The sequence below is a fragment of the Penicillium canescens genome (assembly GCF_028828765.1).
Source record: "Penicillium canescens strain IBT 15451 chromosome Unknown utg000010l_segment0_segment0, whole genome shotgun sequence".
In the NCBI taxonomy this organism is placed as follows: domain Eukaryota; kingdom Fungi; phylum Ascomycota; class Eurotiomycetes; order Eurotiales; family Aspergillaceae; genus Penicillium; species Penicillium canescens.
Window position 1 is genome coordinate 2,309,129 of NW_026703972.1, and position 22,635 is coordinate 2,331,763.

Genomic DNA, 22,635 nt, shown 5'->3' on the forward strand with positions numbered 1-22,635 from the left:
AACTGCAAAATCGCGACATAAATTAAAATGTTCATTTTTCTGCAATTAAATAGCCAATTTCAGGCTCGGTGTGAATTTGGCAGGGCCGATGCAATCAAATTCTTGGTGTTGTGTTCTCCACGTGTGCAGAAACGGGTGAGGAAATTGCCCTCAAAAAGCTTTTGCACAAGGGATGGCAAAAGCATAGTGCAGATCAATCTACTTCCCACTCGAATATTGACCGTGCATTTAGGGGGTACGGAGGTATAGTACTATAGCTATAGAACCAGAAGGTAGCAACTGAGCAAGATTTGCCGAACTGAGTGGAGCAAAATCACGCTTTAGAGAAGTGACCATGTCAGAAATGGTTGTGTACTTGATGGGCAATAAAATTTCCCAAGTCTTATTTCAGTACTGCCCGCCCAGTAAGGTTCATCTAAGGCTAGCAAGATGTTTGTACAGTACTTTCAGAAATAATATCACCAAGAGAGCTTATCTGCTTATTGGAATAGTTAAGTATTGAGCTGAGCAATACACAGATAACTAACTGCATGTGACTACAGCCAATCACAAACGAATGAACATCTAAGCTTTGTCCAGAAAAACAAAGATGACGTAAGAAGCCACTTTTCCCAGCCACAACTCGTGCTGCAAGGAGGGCCCGCACGTTCCACTCCAAATTCAGGGTTTTCGCCTGATGAAGAGCGCGTCTGTCCGAATAGCATCGACCCATTCATGAGGTGCCTCTGCGGGGATTTGTATAGACCCTTTGAGATAAATCTTGCGACCGTCGACTTTGTCCGGCCATGCACGGAGAAGAATTGGTGCTGACGGTGGAACAGACTGAATGAACGATGTATTCAGGTAGGCAGTGAAGGCTGGTTCGTCACGTCTACAACAATCTGCGAGAATACGGTCCATCAGGCAGGCAATGTACCCACCAAACAATTTGCCATCGTAGTAGCACATTTGCTGGGAAGGAGTCAGGCGCAGCAGTGATTCTGCCTCCCACCCCAGATAATGAGGCTTGAAAATAGGACGGTATCCACGGAATAGGGAACGCATCAGTTGATCAGAAGGGTCTATGATAGAATGCTGCTGCAGGCACAACGATTAGCATGTTACTATACAAATGTGCCCTGGTATCACTTACAACCTGTGATCCACTGCATGAACCAAGGGGTGGAATTTGAAGGAGTTGGGCTAGCGATCGATGTCCGCGAAACAACCGCGAGAAGAGTGTAACACAAGAAGACTGGTACATGCCTGCGGTGTATTCTCGAAAAACGCAAGATAATGATGGAAGTTCCCGAGGATAGAATAAAGGAGCCATACATAAATTGGCTGTACCCTGATTTAAAGATCCCTGGGTAGGGCTTTTATTATTTCAGCTCAAGTTGAGCGACCTACGATCGACGAATTGAACAATAGTGGCACTTGGTTAGGGCAGATTCCGAGATACACAATAGTATGAAGGATCCGCCCAGTGTACATTGGACGATCATCAACCTCACGTACAAGTATCTGCTGGTTATTCGACTGCACTATATTTTGAAAAGTAATTTAACCGGAGACTAAACGGAGAGATTTGTCTATTTCTATTTTCTCAGAGCTACTATTGTCATGGATGAAGTAAAAAGCATCAAGGAAAATTCTATAGAATAACCGGATTGCAGGATTGCATAATTAATGGAGTCAACAGCAATAATGGTTCGGATGGCCGAGTTATCCTGCAATTCATACCATTTCTTATTACATCGAGCGCCCCACCTCCAAAGACACTCCACTCCGTAAAGATGACATGAAGATTTCAACAAATTGTTTCCGGTTCACGCCAATTGAGAGCTATACATGTAGTATACTCTGGCATGATACTGTAGAATTAGTTTTTCAAAATAAATGTTTGACCTCCACTAATATCTGTGGTAAATTCTCCGACCGGACAGATGCGCCAGTAGGGTATCGTATGACCGTTTGAGCGCCAAATATTTACATTTAATTCTATCATTGAGATACGTGTTTCTCATGATAATGTTATAAAACGTAGCCATGTTATTTCTAGAACTTGAACATCACGCAGTCTGAAGAGCTCTTGTATGATAAAAATAGGCTTCAATACACTGAAAAAGATTATGCAGCAAATATGACATACAAGAAAACGATATACAGTTGATGTCGCCAGCGATCATCTTTCCGTTAGCATGGAATGGTAGGATTGCGAGAGATTTCCTATTTCGATTCTCGGTAACCTTGAGCTTCCATTGTCTCTTTGAAGCGAGGGTAGTCCTTTCTGACTTTTCTTATCCTCCTGTTATACTCCTTTTCGTCAGTTTGAAGAAGTTTATCGTTAATTCCTTCGTGCGCCATGGTGGTAGCTAGATAGGATTCATAACTAAAGACGTTTTCATCTTCCTCCTCGGACTGCTCTGAATCCTCTGACTCGCCTGATACCTCTGATTCCTCAGGGGGGCCTGGGTCATTATCAGTTCCCGTCGAGCGTTTGCTGGGAGGGATATGCTTTTCTTTTCCTTTTCTTTCTTTGTGCATTTTACCGGTGCGTTCACGATTCGCTCTTTGCGGATCCAGTTCTGATCTCTTTGCTTTGGGAGATTTCTGTCGGGCGGTTCTGATTCGGGCAGCTTCCTTGCGAGACTCTTCTCGGCCCGAAATCCATTCAACTTTCCCCGGTAAAGGAGTATCAGGCCTTTCTAGATGAGACAGTTTTTTTTCCTTCAGCCATGAGGCATTTCGCTTGTCCTGTGTTCGGCACATCTCAAAGATGTCGCGATCTAGTTGTGCTTGGCACTTGCGGCCCACCATGCCCAGAAGCTCAGATCTCGGCTCCCAAGTTCTACCCTCTTTAAACTTCTTGACGTGTTCCTCAAGGATATTCTTCCACTTGACTTGAACAAGAGTCAACCGAAACCTGGGTTTTTTGGGTTTGGTTTCATTATCATGATTTCTTCTCTTCCCTTTGCGGCGCCCATAAGGTAAAACGGTCACGGCGTCAATACGTTCAATATTGTCGATAGTGTATTGCCGTCTTCCGTTTTCATTTTTCAGAATGGATAGTCGCTTTTCGGTACTGGACAATCGTGGAAGTTCATCCAGTCTTTGCCAATCACTATCACATTGAATCGCTTCCATTTCGTACTTGGCCCCGTGAGGGAAACCATAGCCGCGGACCATCCAGATGCGGGGTCCTAGCTGGAGGTATCCTTCTTCAACAATATCTACTCCTTCATCTTTCATATGTTGAAACGTTATCGATTGAATCGCCGCTCTTGTTTTGCCTTGCGGACTACCTGCGTCTGTTCCCTGTTTTGCAGAGGATGACGTTGAAGACTCTGTATGTGCTGGTAGATTCGGCTCGCGTTCGTTGTCCTCAGCGCCGGATTCTGGATAACGTGTTTTGGTTGTGGAGTCCACGTTTGCATTTGGTGATATTGGAGCATTGCCGGGCATTTCAACATCCGCTACTGACTCAGCGTGCCCTGGTTCAGGCTGTGCGGGGCGTTTTTTTTGGCTCGCTCAATGTCTGGTACTTCACCACCTGCGACAGGGACGGCTTGCGCATGATCAGATTGTTTAGCATCACTAGAGGTATAATGATTCAGCTCCTTGCGAAGGTTGTCAATCATCCTTTCATCCGCAGGCCGTTTATTTGCTTTGTTCAAGAGCTTTTCTAGCTTCTCTTCCTTTTTATGCATTTCATCACGCCTGTTTTTCACTGTCTCTTCTCTTGCCAACGTCTGCCTTAACGGCCTGCCTGGGTTTCCAGGTACCGGAGCCGGACCCCTCGTACCGTCGGCGGTGTCATTTTCTATAGGCATTGGGTGAGCTTTGGCTTCTATGGTATAAACGCTTTATTCTTCGAAACATGCAATCAGTAGATACAAATACACACTATTTATAATATAGGAAGGAGATCTCTTGCTTTCTGAAACGAGAATAAGCTTAAATCTGAGGCATGAGCAGTTTTGCACCTAAGCCCTCAATATAGCCTCGCAACCGTACTGATTGCGTGCTTTTTAGACTGAAATTACACAAGATTGATATACCTAAAAGGCTCATAGAACAAACGTATGCAGCCATAGTGTAACGCGTAAAAGTTCCTATTGCCTTCAATGTTACTCGTTCCCGAACGCCATTCCGTATGGCATAGGGCTCTATGAATACGAAGACACAGGGATTGAGCTTGCAGCCAATATGGCTTCACTTAGGATTGCAATATTCCAGCCAGCACAAATATTGCATTGGTTATTTAGTCTTTTTAAATCTTTCATCAGTTAAGCAGAGTCAAATTGAACGGTCCATTTATCTGCCACCTTTGTGACTTCAAGTCACTCACAATTCTTTACGATCTCTACACGCCTTTTTCACTGAATGACACTGAAAATTCTGTTTTCATTGAAATCGGTTGAGGCGGCCCAGGAGAGGGCAGTATAAAAAGCGACTTCAATCCTTTCGGTTGAACGCGCAAGAACCATTTCCCCCATTGAATGCAGATCTGACTACGGACGCATGTGGTAACCAATCTGTCTGACCACCTGCGTAGACCTCAATAATTTAAGTACATCGGAATCGGCATATTGTCTCCACAGATTCCTGCTGAGCTGAAGCTGGCTTAGAAAGGAGGGAGTGCGAAGAGGAAAAGAAGAAGCAAATCAGTTACCATAAAGCACTAAGCGGGCCACAAGAGAAAAGGGGGATTTGAAAGAGAGCAATGGATGCTCTAATTACCGCGCTCGACAAGTTGAGTCTCGATGGCATTAGGCTAACCGATTCAGAGAAAATGAACGCGTCTGGAGCGATGGAAAGCGTGGAGCCTCCTGGGATAGCGGCCGATATACAGCCGGCGAAGCGGTGCCCTGGTGTTGCGGCTAAAGATAATGAGGAAGCGGACAAAAAGGAATTTCATACTGGGTTAAGCGGCAATGTCCGTTTGTTCAAATCAGAAGCAGGTATTCTCAACAACGCGAGACGAATAAGCATTGCAAAGGGCTCGCAGCAATACCAGAAAAATCATACTGAAGAAGCAGAACGAGTGGCTGTCGCTCGGTATTGTTTTAGAGGGCGGATTTACCTAATTTATCGCCACGGCCCTAAAGAAATGTGCCAATATTGGATGCAAAAAACAGAATTGCAAAATAGCGAGCAAATCAAGCAGATTCGGCCAGTCTGCAGTAACATTGACTCCATTCTTGACATTCGTGACGAAACGCACTTAGGTCGCCGTTATACTGATTCAAATATCCAAGGTATCATCGGTGTTGCTATACCACTTAACAAAGCAAGCGAGTATCACTCGTGTAAAATTGATCCCAAAAAGGGTGTTTGTGCTTTGATCAAATGGGACAATATATGTGAAGGAGATCTCACACTGTTTTGCGGCAAAGAAAGCTGGATGCCAAGAAGTGCGGTTTGCCGTATGGCACCGTCAAAAAGAAAAGCTGCGGTTCAAGAAAAAACCCAACAAGCATACGTATTGCAAATTACGAGATACACAGAATGGAAAGAGAGAGAACTACAGAAAAGGAGCAAGCCTTTGAACTCCAATCGCCCAAAATGCGGCACGCAAAGCCCTGCCCAGAATGACTTCACACACGAAGATTCCAAAACAGCGGGTGCTACTCCCCGGTTGGAGACACCAGATGGAGTGGCTGATGCTGCGAAAAGCGGCGGCAATATTACCCTGCCGAGAAAGCGTATAAAAACAGGTCACGGCATCACCCCAGATCCACAAACGGAGATGAACAACGCTCTGAATATGATGACAAACCTAGCAAAACAAGGATCTTTTAGCTACGAGTCGCATTTAAAAATGGAGAAGGCTTTTAAAGGCATTAACGATGAGCTTCGCTTCAGGCATCCTGAAGAATATGCTGCTAGAATTCACGCGATGATAGCCACTTGGCCATCTTACAAAAGACAAATGACGGCGAGAGGCTTTCAAGAGGTTGGAATTTCCCCGGACGAGATGATCATAACTTATGCCAAAGAAAGAGTACTTGCGAAGGACAAGTTTTTCTTTCATCCGGGCGAACTATAGCCTAGGCCAAATTTCTCTTTCAGTTCTGAGAACCATCGCACGTCAAATAGAATGCTAGGATTAAAGCGATCAGTGCTCTAACAAATTGACATTATTCGGTGTAATGCTGTAAAGTAGAAGCTAGAACACAATTGCAAGTCTCTTCAATTTCGCGTGCAGGCTCCATTATATGGTTGCCACATTGACATATTAGTCGACCGACTAACTTTTGAATAGCAGTCAAGGGAGATTATTTGAAAATTTACATTGTTTTTCCAGTACTTAACTGCACGTTGGCGTACGGCTATTTGCTCCGAGAGAATTCTCTTGTATTTGGTTTGGGAAGAAAAGAAGGGTTGCTAAGCCTGCGTTGGATTATGGCATTGAAGTCACCGGCTTTTTAAAGACTACTGTTTTCTGTAACAGCCTCAGCAAGAGAGTATGAGTAGCGAAAATAGAAACACTAATAAAAGAGTATGCTATTCCTCGTGATTGAATAGTACTTAGTCACTAAGACAGAGTCTGGTTAAGTAACGCCACATTAATAAAAATCCGAACTTATCAGGTTAGTGGCTAAGAAATTGAGCATTACGGTGCTGGCAAATGAGGTCGGCGAGCTGTGCAGTTTCCGGAGTCTACCAAGCTATCCCGTAATCAAAGTGGTGAATTGCTATAACTCGGTCATGACAGCACTCCATGATGGGATCATGAAAAGACTTCTAAACCCGCAAAACACCTTGCAGCTGCATACTGACCGAACGCGTTCCCCCTTTCCCCAAAGATACAATGCACCTGCTTGTTTACAGCTACAGTGCAGTATTGTCACCAGGGAATACCACCGAATAAAAGGAAAAAGGAGCGGCTCATCCAACCATACATGTATATACCTCGCTCAGCCAAAATGGCCACTCTGGAGTCGCGGCAAAGGTAAGCTGTTTGTAGAAGTTTGTATAAAAGGATATTTAACCTAGGCTCTGAGGAACTGTATTAAAGACTGCGACGTGACTGTGGAATCTGCTGGGTTAAATCCACCGCGTGGTAGGATTCCATATCCGTGGGACATTCCACTGACATTTCCAAACTCGCTCTGCTCGTGCTTCCTGTACCCTAGAGTTTTCTAAAGCCTCGCGCAAAGCTTTACTTGCCTGCAACACTCGTGCATTACCCACAGGACTGACCTCCGGCTCAAAATGATATTGTAGTGTCAGGTCTTCCGAAATATCAGTGACAGCTGTAGATAGATCATGAAAGATATTGAGACAGGGCCGGTAGAATTGGTTTTCGCTTTCGTGTTGCCCCCATTGTCGCAGCTTTTCCTGTCGTAATTCTGGCAGCGACAGTCTGCGCCTGGCTTTTGATTCTTGCAGACGTGTGCGGGTAGTCTCTAAAGCCATAGTAGAGCCTCGGACCAAGGCTATCTGGTGGTCCAATGAATTTATTTCTGGTAAGTCGTGTCCGGCAGGAAGATGAACGAGGTCCTTTCTAAAGAATCCTTTTGGTGAATCAGGCGACCGGCTGTAGATGCTAGAAGACGCACCACTGGAAACGCGTTTATCGGTCGCTTCCAAGGACATAGTGGAGGACGTGGCTGAAGAAACTTCTTCTCCAGGGATGAAGTCAGTTTTTAAAGCACTAAAATTGTCGACAACTCGGCCGACATTTTTCACATCGACCACACCTTCCGGAACCCTCAATTTGCACCCTGTAGGCTTATGAGGAACGACCCTAAAAGTGATGTTTACCAGATGAGAAAATCTCCGGAAATGTCCTCCAAGGTTCTGAGGGTTATCTCTTAGTCTATTGTTTCCACGGCCCCACATGGAGGTAGTACATACATACACAAATGTGATAATTCAAAAGTGATCCGTTTGAACAAACAACTAGTATGATTAGAATTGACCGATCGCTAACGTAGGTTTTTATGCCCAACCTAACTAGGATAATAGATAGGGCATGGAATTGATGGAGAGTGGAGAATTGAGGGAGAGTGGTCAAACATGGGTATTAGCGAAACTCCTTGGGTTCCTAAGCCCGACATCTGCCATTCCAAAATGGCATATTGGCAAACAAGGCCTCGTAGCTATCAGTTTTGCTGCAGTACTACTCGGCCACTCTCTCAAAATTCATCACAGCTACTTACAGTACTGCTGAACATAGCGCTAAGAGAGCATGATGAAACAGTCCGTCAGATTAACAGTCTAATTTGCAATCTCTGGCCAAGCCTGCGGGCATGGAGAGCGTGGTTAATGATTATCCTAATCTTCTTTCTATGGGTGATAACCACGGCCAAATAGGGGAGTAATCTGCCTTAGTCACGCAGTAGTAGGGTTTTACGTGTTTTCGCGCTTACAATAATGGACACGAACACAGGTACGGACTGCCATTATTGAGACCCTGGGATAAAAATCACTAATAGTATACCTAAAACTGCATTGAACCCGCATCAAGTAAACTGCGTATTTTATTCGGTGATTAAGCAGTAGCCGATTGTACTTGTTGGTATCACCAGCTAGGTACTGTGTACACAGTTAAGTGGAGACAGTGGTTATGCTTCCAAGCAAAAGTCAATTTGATTCGTGTAAAATAGATGATCCTCCTAGGGCAAGGCCCAGTACCCCTGAATCCATACGGCGGGAGCCGTTGCTTAGCAAGATTACGTACAACCTGTCCTTATTCTGACGGGAGTATATGTCCCGACAGTACTTGTTGAAAGTGTTTTGGAAAGAATGCTGTACTATTCGACATCGCATCTATTGCACAATGTGTCCCGATTTCATTTTTCACCCGGATGCATACTGATTACTTCAATTTTGAGAGATGTGCCTACTTCTAAGATCTTCAATTGAACTGAAATATAACGGTTATGTAACATGTTCGTTAGCAAACTTGCTTACTAGAGCGTAAAGTTCATCGCAAAGAACGACAGTAAGCGGACTAAGCCCCAAGTTTTACAGTCGACATTTCTTTCTGTCTGGGGATGGCTCCAGAAATTGGACACGGCGTTTGGTTCCCCGAGAGCAGTAGCATACTCTGTTTGACGGCCAACAAGCGATTCGGTGATCCGCACGACCGAAATTTGCGTATACTTGCTGATCATTGAGAAACTCATGCATGGATTTTGGAAAGCCACCAATTTTGTGATGGAAAGTGGAATTGGCAATGTCAATTGAGATAACCTCTTCCAGGCTATTAACAGTAAAAGCAACCTTTTTGCGATAGTACCCACACTCAGAACACCCGTCATCGTTGCTAACCGGTCCAAGGTGATATCCGCCTGCAATTTGAAATCGAGGTCCCGGAAACTCAGCGAGCACTCTCTTGATCAGGTAGCTGGCATGCGGACTTGAACAGAGAATTGAACCTTCACAATAGAAACTTCCCTGGTCTCTGACGGGCGTTTGATCTAATTCAAAGAACAAAAACCCTGTTGCCAGTATGGCACGAACAAGCTCATCTGGGATGCCGTATGACAATTCAGAAAGATCTTCCAGTCTACTCACATCATCCAGTCTTGGTAGAGGCCAAGGAAGAGAATGGTTTAGTCGAAATATATGCGCTCTCATCCGGTCAGGAACATAATTGAGTGCTTCATAGAAGCCCTGCTCGCCATCCATGGACGGTGAGGACATCGCCGCTCTGATAATTCGTGGAACTGCCCCGTCCTGGATGATGCTCCCCATAGGGGCATCTTGTGCCTTAGCCTCGGAGCTTGGAAGACCCGTACCGACTGAGACAAGCAGGTCATGAGTCCCCTGTGAAGGCCAAATAATGGCAGATTCTTTCAATGCTATTGCCAAGGGATTGTTGGCACGCACTCCACCGTCCTGCAATGGACCAAATCCGGGGAGAGATTTTGTTTGGAAAAACCTGATTAAATGTTAGCTTGAGCAGAAAATATATGATCTATTGCTGAAATAGCTTACCAAGGAGCGGCGACACTGCATCGAGCGCTGTATAATGGCAAATGTTAGCTTCCACAGAAAGAGAGGACGGAATATAACCAGGATCCAAGACGATGTAAGGGCAAAGGATCAAGAGCACTCACACTTCCCAAAGAAAAGGATTCTGACTTTCGTCTTCTGGTTTCAGAAACTCGTATGCCGAATCGACGGCACGTTGACCAATACCCCGATAATTTGCTAGTACGCAAGCTTTCCCATCGGAGATGCGACTTGTAATGATAGCTAGTCGACTGCCCGCAGAAAGAGTTGTGCTCACATCAAATATTCGTCGCGCTGGATTGATTGCCTCTTTAAGTGTATTTTCCAGGTTGTCTCCATCATATTGGCCGTCTGCAAAGAAGCCGACCAGACATTTTATCCATTTAGCACAACTCGTAACTGAGAATTTTTGCGACGGCGCCGAGGCCAACTGGAAGACTTTTCGGGCAAAAGCTGGGAATTTCCGAAAACTATCTTCGGTCGAGGTGCCATTCAGGATGAGATCTATTTCGTTCAAGGCTCCTGCTTCATCGTCAGATAATCAAAGTGCATAAGGAGAAAGGTAAAACAAAAGCAGTATTCCCAGGGGCTGACTGGATAGTTGCCACATACCAACGCTTGTTCCTGTGCTTAGGTCAAATATATCACGTATACATATTCCATGACCAAGCCGGCTTTCCAATGCACGTAGGAGACCAAGCTGAATGATGCCACGGACCCCACCACCATCTAGACTAAGCACAAGGGGTCGTTTCGTGGGCGGTAGCTGACGAATTGTGAGCGGAGAAGGCTTATGGCATAATGGGCATTTCATAATATCGAAGTGATATTCAGCGCATTTGTTTGGTGTTCCGAAAATCACAACGCAGGTATCGCAAATTGCATGCCCGCACGTCAACATATGCTCTGGTGGTCGACATAAGCAATAGAAACACGTTGTTGTTGATCTTAGACCATTCCATTGAAGGTAGTAACTACGTAATATTTCCTTCCTGATAGTTGCAGATGAGCGTGTTGGACCCATCGACCGAAAATACTGCGTAAAATGTTCAAACACGGCGTTGCAATGTTGGTGCTCATCCTCATTCTCCAATGTACGCCATCCGTCCAGACAGTGTCTGCGATAAAGTTTATTAAAAACAAGGTCGGGATGAAAGCCTATGGCTGTCAGTGCTGCCCTACTAAGGGTGGGCGCTGCGATGAACAACGTTACTCACCATGCATTCCAGGAGGGTAGGCATTCATTAATAACGCCGATGCAATGAAAGCGTGGACTCCATTTTTGGCAAGGATATAACTGGTTGCTTGTTTAATAAACTCGACCAGGCATTCTGTCGTAATGTTGTTGAGCCGGTGATTTTCTCGGGCAACTTGAAGGCAATCCAGGATGCTAGATTCCGAGGTACCAAGTTCTAGACGCAGTGTACGCGTCCAAAGGGTAGTTAGATGTATAGCTGAGAAAGATAGGCCTTGGCGGCTTTGTTCCACCCGGATGTCTTGGATTTCATTGAGAATGAGACGTCGTAATGGCTCAAAAGCTGCTGTTGGGGATAATTCGTACCGATCGCGTAGGTCTAGGACGGTGACATCCTTACTGAGACTCTCTGTGGCATGCAGTTCATGGGAAGCTTTACATAGATCCTCATTTCCAACATTTTGAGCTCCTGTTAGAACTATCACGATATGCATCAAATCTGGAATGGACTGAGAGCCGATCGTGACAGTTTGGCGGGGTCGCTTAAGCAGCTGACAGGCGTCGCGAATGTCAGACTGGGTATCTACAAACAGACAAAAGACATTTGTCCACGGCAAAAGCACCTGAGAGATGACTTGCTGCTGTATCTCCGTTACTCGCCGAGTCCCGTCTTGGAGAATGCGATATCGTTGGACATTGTCCGATGACCAGCGGCGCAGACCTGATTCACCCAGCCCGGAAACATTGGAAAGGCTGCTTTCTGCCAACAGGATAGGATTCAGAGTGCTCGCAGTTCTTGTGCTAAGATGCAGTCTGACCAGACCAGCTGGACCTCTGCGAGTAATGTTGTTGTGAGGGAAGAGCGCCCGAAGCGCTTTGATCCGGCTCCCATTCCCTGCGAAGTACACTACCGAAGGAAATTGAGTATGTGGATGGCTCATTCCATGCACTAGTTGTTCCATTCGTCCCGTGTCTACCAAGGTCCAGCCTGTGGAGTCCGAGACGAGATCTAGCCATGCTGCCATTGAAACCGAAAGAAAGATAATATCAGAAGTTTCAAGGACAAGAAGCCTTAAGTATCAGACATAGTGGTGAGCGTGCGTACAGGTTATTTTCTAAAACCCAAAAAGTACTGGCGCTCCTATTTCTGCGGCGCGTTTGAAGATAATGTTTACTAAGTTTAGAGCCTGTGATACGAAACCGTGGATGGCGCTGTTTATTTGAATCGACCCTGCGAATTCGATTATTTGACTCTCAGGAACGATGCTAGAGCAAGCGCTACTCTCTGTCATTAATCAATTTACCGTTAGATTTGCGTTTCAGTGATTGATAACCACTGAATTCTCGTTGGATATGCTGTTCCCATGAGCGTTACACTTCGTCCCGCCTATCCATACTCGTGGGTGTTCAGCCTTCTCGCCCAGCTCGCCAAATACACATGCTGAGCAAGCAAAATAAGGCAAATTTTTTGTGAGTCTAAATTCCTTATTCGGCTACTGATCATGTTGTGTTCTAACCGCTTGTTTCGTCCTCTTGTTTCGGTAGTCATAGCGCAATCAATTACACTAGTGTGGAGAAGCGGAAAGCACTAGCGATACAGTGGCATTCATGAGGGTTGGGATTGTATCACGGCCGCCTACTACATTACTCGGGGCCCTGCTTCGTAATATTCTACGTGATTTCGGGTAAAATTACCCTGTATATGTGTTTATACACTGACGACGAAATACCTTCATGAGAAAGATATTGGTGTTCGAGTGATCGGCGGGGGTGCATCATTACGAGGAATTGTAAGTTATGGCATTAGTTCATGACGGCAGATAATTGGAGTTATTACTGGTAGCATTTTTACTCCATTTGGGCTGTGAATAACAGCAAAGACTTATGATGTCCGATTGGGGCTCTGCGAAGCAACGCTATATCAATCCCTAACTGTTGATCCCACTATGCCGCCCCGTCGCCGCTCCATTCCCTCCTCGCCCTAACTAGGCTACATTTTGCGTCGCCGCTGCATACGCCCTTGCCAGATTCGGCGCCTGTAACCCAGGCCACCCATACGGCACACCACCAGCCTGGAAACTCGCCGTTGTTTGAGGCACTGCAGAGGAGACACTTACAGGCAACCCGATTTCAATTTAGCCCTCGGATGGCGAGATATCATATTTCTTTATGTTGTTCTCTAGAGGTTATGAGCACCTGCTAGCCCGTCAAATTCAGACCAATAAACGACCTGTTTTCTCTGATTTCCAGAGACCTTCGAACTCATATTCGGGGACATCATTTACGAACAATGGCCGATGTTAACCTGCATAATTTGCTGCAGGATATCAGCCAAAGCAACCCCTCAACTGGCGTCTACTGCTCGTAGAGAACTCCGTGCTCCAATTCATGCTCCATGCTGGCGCGAACAAAGGCTGCGGATCCCAATACGCTATTGTATACGAGTGGTTGCTCGGTATAGTACTAAAATCACATGTGGTCAGTTTCCTTCATCTCAAAAGTGCGCAAGTACCACCACAAATGAGTTTTCCCGTTTTCGTTCGTACCTCGTAGTTAGCGGTGGAGTTCAAGCTGCACACACCCACGGTTCCGTTGTAGCTTAGGGTGCCGTCTTGATTCTCCACGACGAATCTGTCCACAAGTGTGCGATAGGCCCGAGCGGCGACGCTGGTATAATTTGCCCGGAAATGGGCAATGTGGTTCTCAGAGGGGGGCTCTTGAGGGTTGTTGTCTTGCAGAAGGCCAAGTCGCACCCCCTTGTAGAGGGCATAGGTGAACATGGCAGATCCACTAGCTTCAATGTAGTTGCCTTTACGTCCCGGGGAGGACATCACTTGCCACCAGCAGCCAGACGCCGGATCCACTGCTTGCACGACAGCGTTGGCGAGATCAACGAATCGCGCACGCCATGTCGCCACCCGTGAGTCCATGAGCGGGAGCTCTAGAAAGTCAACCAATGCCATCATGAACCAGCCGAGCGCACGATCCCAGACGATTAGACTGGCGCCAGTCGTGGGGTTTGCCCAGGAGGCGGTCTTGGTTGCATCATATCCATGGAAAAGAAGGCCCGTCGTATTATCATAACAATGCTTCCACAAGAGTTCGATCTGATGGAAGAGGTCATTGTTGACCTCGGTCATGTTGGCAATATCCATATTCGTGGTATACAAGGGGTAGAATGACAACAGTGAGAACATTCCATCCAAATAGCTCCAATTTGGATAGATATAATACCATAGTCCGCCTGTCTCAGTATCAGCAAAGAACAAGAACTTGGCGAAGTCGACGGGTAGGTGAAGAAAACGAAGGGACAGGGCCATGGATGGTAACAGAATGATTACCGAATATATTCCGCGGCTGCAGATCAATCGAGGCACGCAGAGCAGCAAGCGTCTTCTTGTATGTGCTGGTCGCAGTTTCGTCGTATCTAAGGTCCCGGTTTTGACTTGATTAGGAAACCCATGCGTGCCGAAGGGGTGGTTGCATCAAGAACGTACAGGTACAACAGTCCTCTACCCACGGATAGGCGGTCTAGAGGAAGCCTGGCATCTATGGTTGCATTATCAACCACGTCAACAACTGTGTCAGCGCTTGCGCTGACGTAGATTTTCCAATTTTGCTCCATGTAACGACCTGAAGGCGACTGTATTAGTTCCATGACGGCAGTCTGGAAAATCCCAACCTGCAAAAGCGATGATCGATCGGTTTGGTTTTCGAGAATGGCCTGTCCACGGGAGATGATGCTATCGGCCATTCGAGCCGAGTAGGGGCGTGCAGTGGTGCTGGTGGATGCAGACACTCCATTGGGTTGACTGAAGAGCAGTACGCACAACATGAGGAGCAACGAAAATAATGGGCTTCGCAATGCCATTTTCTTGGATCCGCCTTACTCTTACGCACAATTGCAGGCTTGTCAAATCGCTGTCTGTCGGATAGGATGAATTTGCAGTTCAACCTCCGAGACTCCAGGGCTGACGCATGTGGAGGCCTCAGTTGGAGCTGCTGTGATTGGCCAATCATATTCAGGTTTAGTTATAGACACGTGTCGTAGCAGATCGGGGCATGATCTTCAATCGCAATGCGCTTAAGATTTATCAACCCTAAAAGAGGGTTTCTACAGTCCACACGTAATGATGTTGTTGAAATTGTTGTGATGTGAGGCTGGTGCAGATCAGGAAGCAAGCCGAACCATCGGAATTAGTCCCGAGATATGTATACGAAGAACAAGTTGATTGGAAATCAACTTGTTCTTCTCGTTGTATATATAGTCTCAAGTTTCCCACCGAATAATAGAGGAATTAATCTTCCTTTTGAATTACAACAGAAATATCCCGGTTGCTGAGATAATAATGAAGCTGGGATCACGTGCATACATATATACTTGTTCACCAGCCTACTTGTATCTTAGACAACATGCAACAAACACATAATTAACTCCGTTCAATAACATGAACACTGAAGCATCACTTAATAATCGACAGATGTATTTCTCCTCAATTTTCTATTGCTGGTAGATTTCTCCCATTTCATGCGCGTGAGACTTAAGTGAGGGGTATAAATTGGCGTGTACGGGGTTGTGAATAACCTGTTAACGTTATATTCTATAGCGATCCACATCCTGGACTTCAGTCTTATGTATTTTGCCACCAAGTGCTTGAGCTTTTCAGGGGTAATTCATCCAGGCACGATTACTGTATATATAATCTGGAAGCTAGGATCCTGTGTTCCGGAAGCCACTCACTTCCAGGTGGTGGCTTTAGCGTCACGTAGATTGGAAAATTACAATGGTACTTTGGATACAAGCTCCGGTCTGAAGTGTGCTGACCGCTATTTGCCAGTTTGGCCGTGTCCAAAAGCAACTACTCCGTACTGTGTAAGAACTTTCCTAAAAACAGCCCGTAAGGTTAGTCACGTCTGATATTGTGACCCACCCTTCTGAATCACTGTTCGGCCTCTCGGAGTAGTACGGAGCACAGTAAACTAAAATGGCCTAGTTTCTTTTTAATCTAAAAGTCACCATACCGCGAATCTTTCGGCCCGCATGCGCAGGGAGATCACGGTCAGTCTAATCTCCAAGATCGAAAATCATTCCTCGCACTTGGACTCAGTCTACATGAGCACAAAAATCATCATGCCGTCTCTTGTTATTCAAATGGTCACAGTCAACGATGTGCCAGCCTTGCCCCAACTTTGGTACACGGCCTTTAGCATCCCAGTGAACCTGCACATCGGGAGTTCCAGACAATGTGAGTCTGGTTTGACGGGGATTCATGTCGCACTCTGCAATCCCTTGATCCCAGGAATGATAAAATAAATCCAATGCCCGTGTCCAACTTTAGTTTCTCATTTCAAATTATAGACGTTGGTGCATCCAATTGCCGACCCTCGTCCAATAAATCACTTACTTCAAGGGTGTGAACTATAACGTTCAAATCGACTGAGTGATGGAGCAGCGCCACAATTGAGGCAATGACGCTACCCGTTCCCAATATTTGAATTAATCGAGGAATAGAAGCCTGACGGCCTTCGCGGATTCCCGTTAAAGTCTCGTTGACATTCTAGTATGTTGAAACCCAGTGGTACTTGGTGGAACCGGGCGAGTGAGCCATTCACCGATGGCCGTCTTGCAGATGACAACATGCCCAGCATCTCTTGTTTCGTGCTTTGTGCGCTCTGAATGTAGACACTTGTTATAGCTTGCGTGCTCCAAGAGGCCACTCAATGTGGCTCTTGCTGTTCCATTCCCATAACTGAAATATGGCTGTTGTATGACTTGTAGAAGCCTGTGCGCCATGCTCATTATGCGAAAAGGGAGGCGGGACCGGGTTGAGTGAACTGAAGAATTCTGCAGAAACAAAGTGAAGAAATCGGTTGTAGCGGCTTGGACTAGAGCTCCCGTCGATGTGTGAGCCATATAGACGTCGCAGCCTTAACTCTCATGGTCGCACTTCACGCCTGCAGCTAGTAGATCCTTTGCAGCAAGCACGGCTTCCATAATGCTAGTCTGTGCTTGATCGCATCGAGTGGCGTCGAGGAAGGGGTGATCCAATTGGGGGTAGCGGCTGTCTTGACGACCAAGGTAGGGTTAGCGTAGTTTGATCAATGGTGAGAGGAGAATCAGGAGACGGAGGTCTGACCTGATGTAAGCACTTTACCTAGTTATGTTTAAAGTTAATTCATCCTGTCAGAAATATGGTGGAGCTGCGTGTGGATTTCTGGGTATTTACCCAGAATATCTTACGACATCAAATCAGACACCTCACATAAATGATAGGTTCTATTTGGGACTGTTGCGTGAGAGCCCCTTGCGTCGGGCCCACGATATCCCGTGCTGGACATCGCACACAAATATCGCCTGGCCTTCCCCTCCCTCGAAAAGAACATCGCCGTTCCGAGGGAGAGCCGGGCTCTCTCCGCGACGGTTTCTTCCCGCCCACCGCGGAACCCCCTCATGTATATACCACGTATGCTCCCGTATAGCTACTTTTCCTCCTAGAATATACGGAGTGCCACGGGCCCGCCTGCAGCCCTCACGGCGCTGTAGCCCTCCGTCAACGAGGCCTACATCGCCAGTGTTCAGACCGCAGGTGCCCCGTGCGGGCCAAAATATCTCATCCGTCTCCATTTGTGCCAGTGTAACAATGGTTAGAATAAAAGTGCATATTACTCTTTGTCAGCATATCCTACAAAATTGTCAAGTTCATAGTTTTTAGTTAGGGGGAGAGTTTAATATTACCGTTCGGGAACCCATACAATGTTGGTCACTAATTACTGTTACATCCTTCCAACCTCCGAAGTATACTGTTTCCAAGAAAGGGATGTTCAAAGTAGAAAAGACCACGAGGGCCATCCGCGACGCATAGATTGGGGTATAAGAAGAGATTAGAAAAACAGCTAAAAGAAGAAAGAAGGAAGTCAATAAATACAAGTGACAATCACCCCAACTCAGCTGCCATCAATCCTCATAAAACTCATATATTCTTCCGTATTCATAACCATACCAGGAATAACAAGCCTAGGAATCCAATACGGCTTAAAATCAACAATGCTAACATCGTGACCGGACGAATGGACAACCCACTGCGTCTGACCATTCGACCCGAGGAAGAGTCCCTTGAGCGATGCACCCTGCATCGAGTGCTGGTAGACCTGTACGGGCTCAAAGTCCCGCCCCCAGACGAGTCGGCCTGTGGCTGGGTGGTGGTTGATGCCGACGGGCTGCCAGGCTAGATCCCCGGAGCCGTAGGGGACAAGTGCTTCGATTTGAGTTATTTCTTCGTTGCCGTTACAGCGGAGTTGAGTTTTTATGTTTTCCTTTTGGCTTGTTATTGTGACCTGTGTGGCTGTTAGTTCTGATGCTTTGGTTTTGGTTGGTTGAGATGAGGGAATGATGGAACTTACCAGGCCGTTGAGGTAGCCTTCATCGCCAAATTGACGTGTGGTATCGGCGCCAGTGGAAAACCCTTCGATGCTGCAGCTGCCGGATGATTTACCATTATAGCATCCATCGACGTTGATCGTCCATGGACCGGCGATCTTCGTTTTTGCGTTGTAATCTGGGAGCTCGGAGCAGTATTTGACAGGTTCAACCGTCATCGTTTGCTCCAGCGACTGTGCGCCAACAACGAGGAAGAGAGAGAAAAGAGCCGCTGCAAGCATGGTGTTGTGCTGTGAATGGGGAGGACGAAAGAAAACTTTTATGAGGAGAATGTCACCATTCTGTTATACGGGTTTCGCGGTTAATTTGAACAAAGTTTTCCGGACCCAAATTCCCTCGAAAAAGCCAACTACAGATCCATTTCAGGCTGCAATGATCCAAACAAGCCCTGGAGACCCTGATCGGTCGAGGGTTCTAGTCTCCACTAAGGGGCGGAACTGGACGGACATTGGTCAAATATGGTCGAACTTGAGCTGTTCTTCCTTTGACTGAGATCCTTTACAGGCTATGCTTCCTCACGTTGCACCCTTGCGGCCCGTTTACTTGTCGAAGTCTGCACACTCGATCACTCTTCCTGGTAAGGCGGCGTCATGATGTACTTTCTGACCCCCGAGGCTCGCTACTGTTGGGGACATGAGCCATTAAAGTAATAGCAAGCTGTACGGGAGTCCTCCTAGTTCGAGGATACCAAAGAAGACAGTCCGGCTGCGGGGAGCTATAATCGACCAACGGCCTCAATACTGCGCTGATCCCCTGAATTATGGGGAATTACTCGTCTGATGGAGATCCCCGCTAATGGATACCATCTCTCGTGGGAACTGCTTGGAAATTGGCACGTGGTCTTAATCACCCGAACGTGTGAGTCGTGAAATGTCTCTCGCCGATCTAATAGCTGATGATTGACAGTGAAACATTGACAGCGCACCACAGTGACCCACAAGGAACCAGCACCACTGCCAATGCTCTGCGCAAAGCCATTGCTTACACATCATTTCTGGTCCTGTCGCTTCAAACCGTGCAGCATGCCCTAGGTGAAATATTGCAAATTAAAGCAGCGGGGGGTGCTCCGTGTCGTAGGCACAGTCAAACAGAGGGATGAGGTGCAGGGCTATTCAGTGCTCCAACAGCACTCGACAACAACTTCAAGGTCATGGAGTCGAAACAGGTCCATGTGGGACCGATGGACCCAAGACGGCCCCCAAAAAATAAATGCATTAGCTTAGCCACATGGAGCAAAGACTTCGCTACCACAACAGAGCACAAAGTACGATTCGAGGGATTTAGCTTGACCCTCCTCCCTGGGCCTAGCAGCATCGCAAAGAATTTCCCCTCACCGTCGTCGGCCTTCGAGTGGAGGACGGCTTACCATTCTCGAATCAGTTCAAATTGTCCGAAATGTGCACTTTCGCCCGCCCCGCCCGCCCGCCCGCCACCCAAGCGAAATGAAGAACAAGGAAAGGCGCCAAAAATGCCGTTATGGGTATCGCCAAGGAGTACGGATTTGTTTATTTTGGAGATCGATCACCAGACTGAATCAGGTCAAAGATACCCGTCGAGCCGTTCAGCCCGGATAACTAAATTTATACACATAGTGGATTTACGTTACTGTAGCTTCTTGTCTTTTGACTTTTTCACATGCGGAGCTTCTGACAAAACCTGATATTAGTCAACTGACCACGTCTCGTCATCTTCTAATGTGGGCGAAGGCTTATCTGTGGCGAGCCGGGACCACCTTTGGGCCTGTGCCTCGTGGTACTTTGCAGCCAAGAGCGCTCGAGCAGCATTTTCCCAGCGCGGGTCCCAACTAGACTCGGTGAAGACTCGTGGCAAATGAAAAAGGGACACGGGGAGATGGGAAGCTTAATATTAAGCCGCTGAAGCTTGTTACGTCCCTTTAGGTTCTGGCCCTGACCTCGGAATTATACCAATCCTGCGGCATTCATCCCGTCTACGTGTTATTGGCTGTCAATGTTGTCTCCCCTTACCACCATCGTCATTCATTTCAACGGAAAAGTGGTCTCGGCCATGACAGTCCTGCAGCACATTCACTAGGCAAGGCGACTCGCTAATTCTTACTCTTCCTATACCGACTTCCCGACACAAACCGACTAACATGACACAACCGAGATCCTTCTTATTCGGGCTAGGATCGTTTTTAACTATCAAAGAGGCAGAAACTTTGCCCTCTGGGGGAGCACCGTCCAACCACATCTAATACAGGTTGCAGGTTGATGAATGTGTTTAAATTAAGGAGTGAAAGTATGGTAGACAACTGAAAGAGTGGGGGCATAAGATCGGTGGCTTAAGATAGAAGGGCCAAGAAAAAGACTGGCAGGGTAGCAAAGTACCTAAAGGGCAGGGAAAAACCAGAAAAATAGTGAAACTCCCCCAATCTCAATATTTGAGATCTGTCCGTTATATAGTAAAAACAAGAAGATTCATTCCCGCAGCTAATCTCGACCCCTTGGCCGGATCTTTGACAATGCCCCTTCGGCCCATTTCCAGGGCTTTACTTAAGCTTGCAGAGTTAATTTTAAGATCGGGAGGTAGTATACTGTAAAGAACACGGCTTACTATCAAGAAGATAAAAAGGAACGGATAGCGGCATTGACACAGCAATCGGTCACTTCACTTGGAATGGCGTCCTCATAAGGAGTGTTGCAGTTGCTACTGGTACTCAGGGTGATGTTGTTGCCCCTGTCTGTAGAGACCATGACTGATTTCGTATCGCTTTCCAGCGTCTGACAGCCAGCTTCAAACCCTCCGACCTCTTTTCCCGCACCTGAACAATCGGTCGTGGTATAGTAGGTAACTGACCACAGAGCAGACACTGATGTGGCCAGTCGAAGGACGAAAGGGATATCAAATCGCATAACTCAGATGTTTGGGTTAAATATATGTTATGGATAGATGAAATTGGGAACCAGAATACTGCGGGAAGTCCATTTTATATCTCCTTCTGGGGCAACAGTGCAATTTTGCAGGCAATAGTTGTCTACAGTTAGTCTGGCTGTTCCAACGAAAACTGTAAAATATCCCGGTTACTGAGATATGGAGACTGGGATCGCGTGCATGCATATTGTCCACCAGCTTACTTGTATCTACAACAACAACACACAATCAACTCCTCTCAATAACATGAACACTGAAGCGTCACTTAATAATAAACACTCCCAATTCACCACCCTCCCTGTTGTTTGCTAAGTGATGTCTCGGTGTTCATATTATTGAGGGGAGTTGATTGTGTATAGTTGTATGTTAGATACAAGGCTAGTAGACAGGTATAAGAGATAGATGGAAGTGAGTAGAACCTCTATAGCCAATTATTTTCTACTCAATCGTACATTGATACTGCAGGAGCAGCTGCACATATCCCTCACGGATAACTTCACCTCTTGTTTATGAAAACTCATCCTGTAGCAATTTTTGGCAAACCTATTACGCTGTGAATGGAACTATCTCATGTTATGTCAGGAAAATGGTGATCAGCATCGTATTGACCCAAACGGTACCTCTGGGATTCTAGAGGATTCGATACCAGGTATTCTCGAGGCTATTTTAACCCCCTCGATCCCAGTAGATAGGAGACAGGAATCAACACTCTTTTGATCTCATCATTTTTGGGTAGTTCCCCTTTTTGATTCCGTTGCGCCAATCGCCTAGTACATCCATTGTATTTCCCTAGCTATACAGGATATTCCTGTTAGTTACTGTACCAGCCTCCACCGTACTAGCAGTTGGCAGTGTGAATGTCGGGATTATCAAAGTCAATGGCACGAAGGCATTGTTCCAGGCTATCGTTCCGGTTGTGTTCGTGTTTTGAGCGGTCGCCATTTTGTTTCCGCCCCAAGCGTCAGTGGTACGGTCGCTCAGAGTGTTATCGCCTGCAAAGTCTTCGATACTATAACTTGTCAACTTTGGAACATAGCAATGAGATTGGCTTACAGCAAGCTACTTACTGAGTTTGTGCATGTGATGCTGGCTGAGAAGTTCCGATGGCCGTTCAGACTTGGTTCAGCAGGGCAGTTGCACCAGCTTCAATTGATCAAGC

General features: G+C 46.4%; 5 protein-coding genes across 5 annotated transcripts; all 5 read right to left on the reverse strand.

The window, feature by feature from the left end:
- Window positions 1-660: 660 nt before the first annotated feature.
- N7446_012447 (hotdog fold domain-containing protein) lies at window positions 661-1,044 on the reverse strand (the record flags this gene model as incomplete). The annotated part of the gene is made up of 1 exon (XM_058521189.1): window positions 661-1,044. The coding sequence occupies one exon, from the start codon at window positions 1,042-1,044 to the stop codon at window positions 661-663; it is 384 nt and encodes a 127-aa protein (XP_058366555.1).
- A 1,164-nt stretch (window positions 1,045-2,208) lies between these two features.
- N7446_012448 (uncharacterized protein) lies at window positions 2,209-3,689 on the reverse strand (the record flags this gene model as incomplete). The annotated part of the gene is made up of 2 exons (XM_058521190.1): window positions 2,209-3,377; window positions 3,464-3,689. 2 exons carry the CDS (start codon window positions 3,687-3,689, stop codon window positions 2,209-2,211), a joined length of 1,395 nt encoding a protein of 464 aa, XP_058366556.1.
- Window positions 3,690-7,032: 3,343 nt separating this feature from the next.
- On the reverse strand, window positions 7,033-7,584 carry N7446_012449 (uncharacterized protein; the record flags this gene model as incomplete). Its single annotated transcript, XM_058521191.1, has 1 exon — window positions 7,033-7,584. One exon carries the CDS (start codon window positions 7,582-7,584, stop codon window positions 7,033-7,035), a length of 552 nt encoding a protein of 183 aa, XP_058366557.1.
- Window positions 7,585-13,501: 5,917 nt separating this feature from the next.
- Window positions 13,502-14,900, reverse strand: N7446_012450 (uncharacterized protein; the record flags this gene model as incomplete). Its single annotated transcript, XM_058521192.1, has 4 exons — window positions 13,502-13,609; window positions 13,693-14,390; window positions 14,488-14,573; window positions 14,644-14,900. 4 exons carry the CDS (start codon window positions 14,898-14,900, stop codon window positions 13,502-13,504), a joined length of 1,149 nt encoding a protein of 382 aa, XP_058366558.1.
- A 3,191-nt stretch (window positions 14,901-18,091) lies between these two features.
- Window positions 18,092-18,805, reverse strand: N7446_012451 (uncharacterized protein; the record flags this gene model as incomplete). The annotated part of the gene is made up of 2 exons (XM_058521193.1): window positions 18,092-18,481; window positions 18,548-18,805. The coding sequence occupies 2 exons, from the start codon at window positions 18,803-18,805 to the stop codon at window positions 18,092-18,094; spliced, it is 648 nt and encodes a 215-aa protein (XP_058366559.1).
- Between the last annotated feature and the right edge of the window lie 3,830 nt (window positions 18,806-22,635).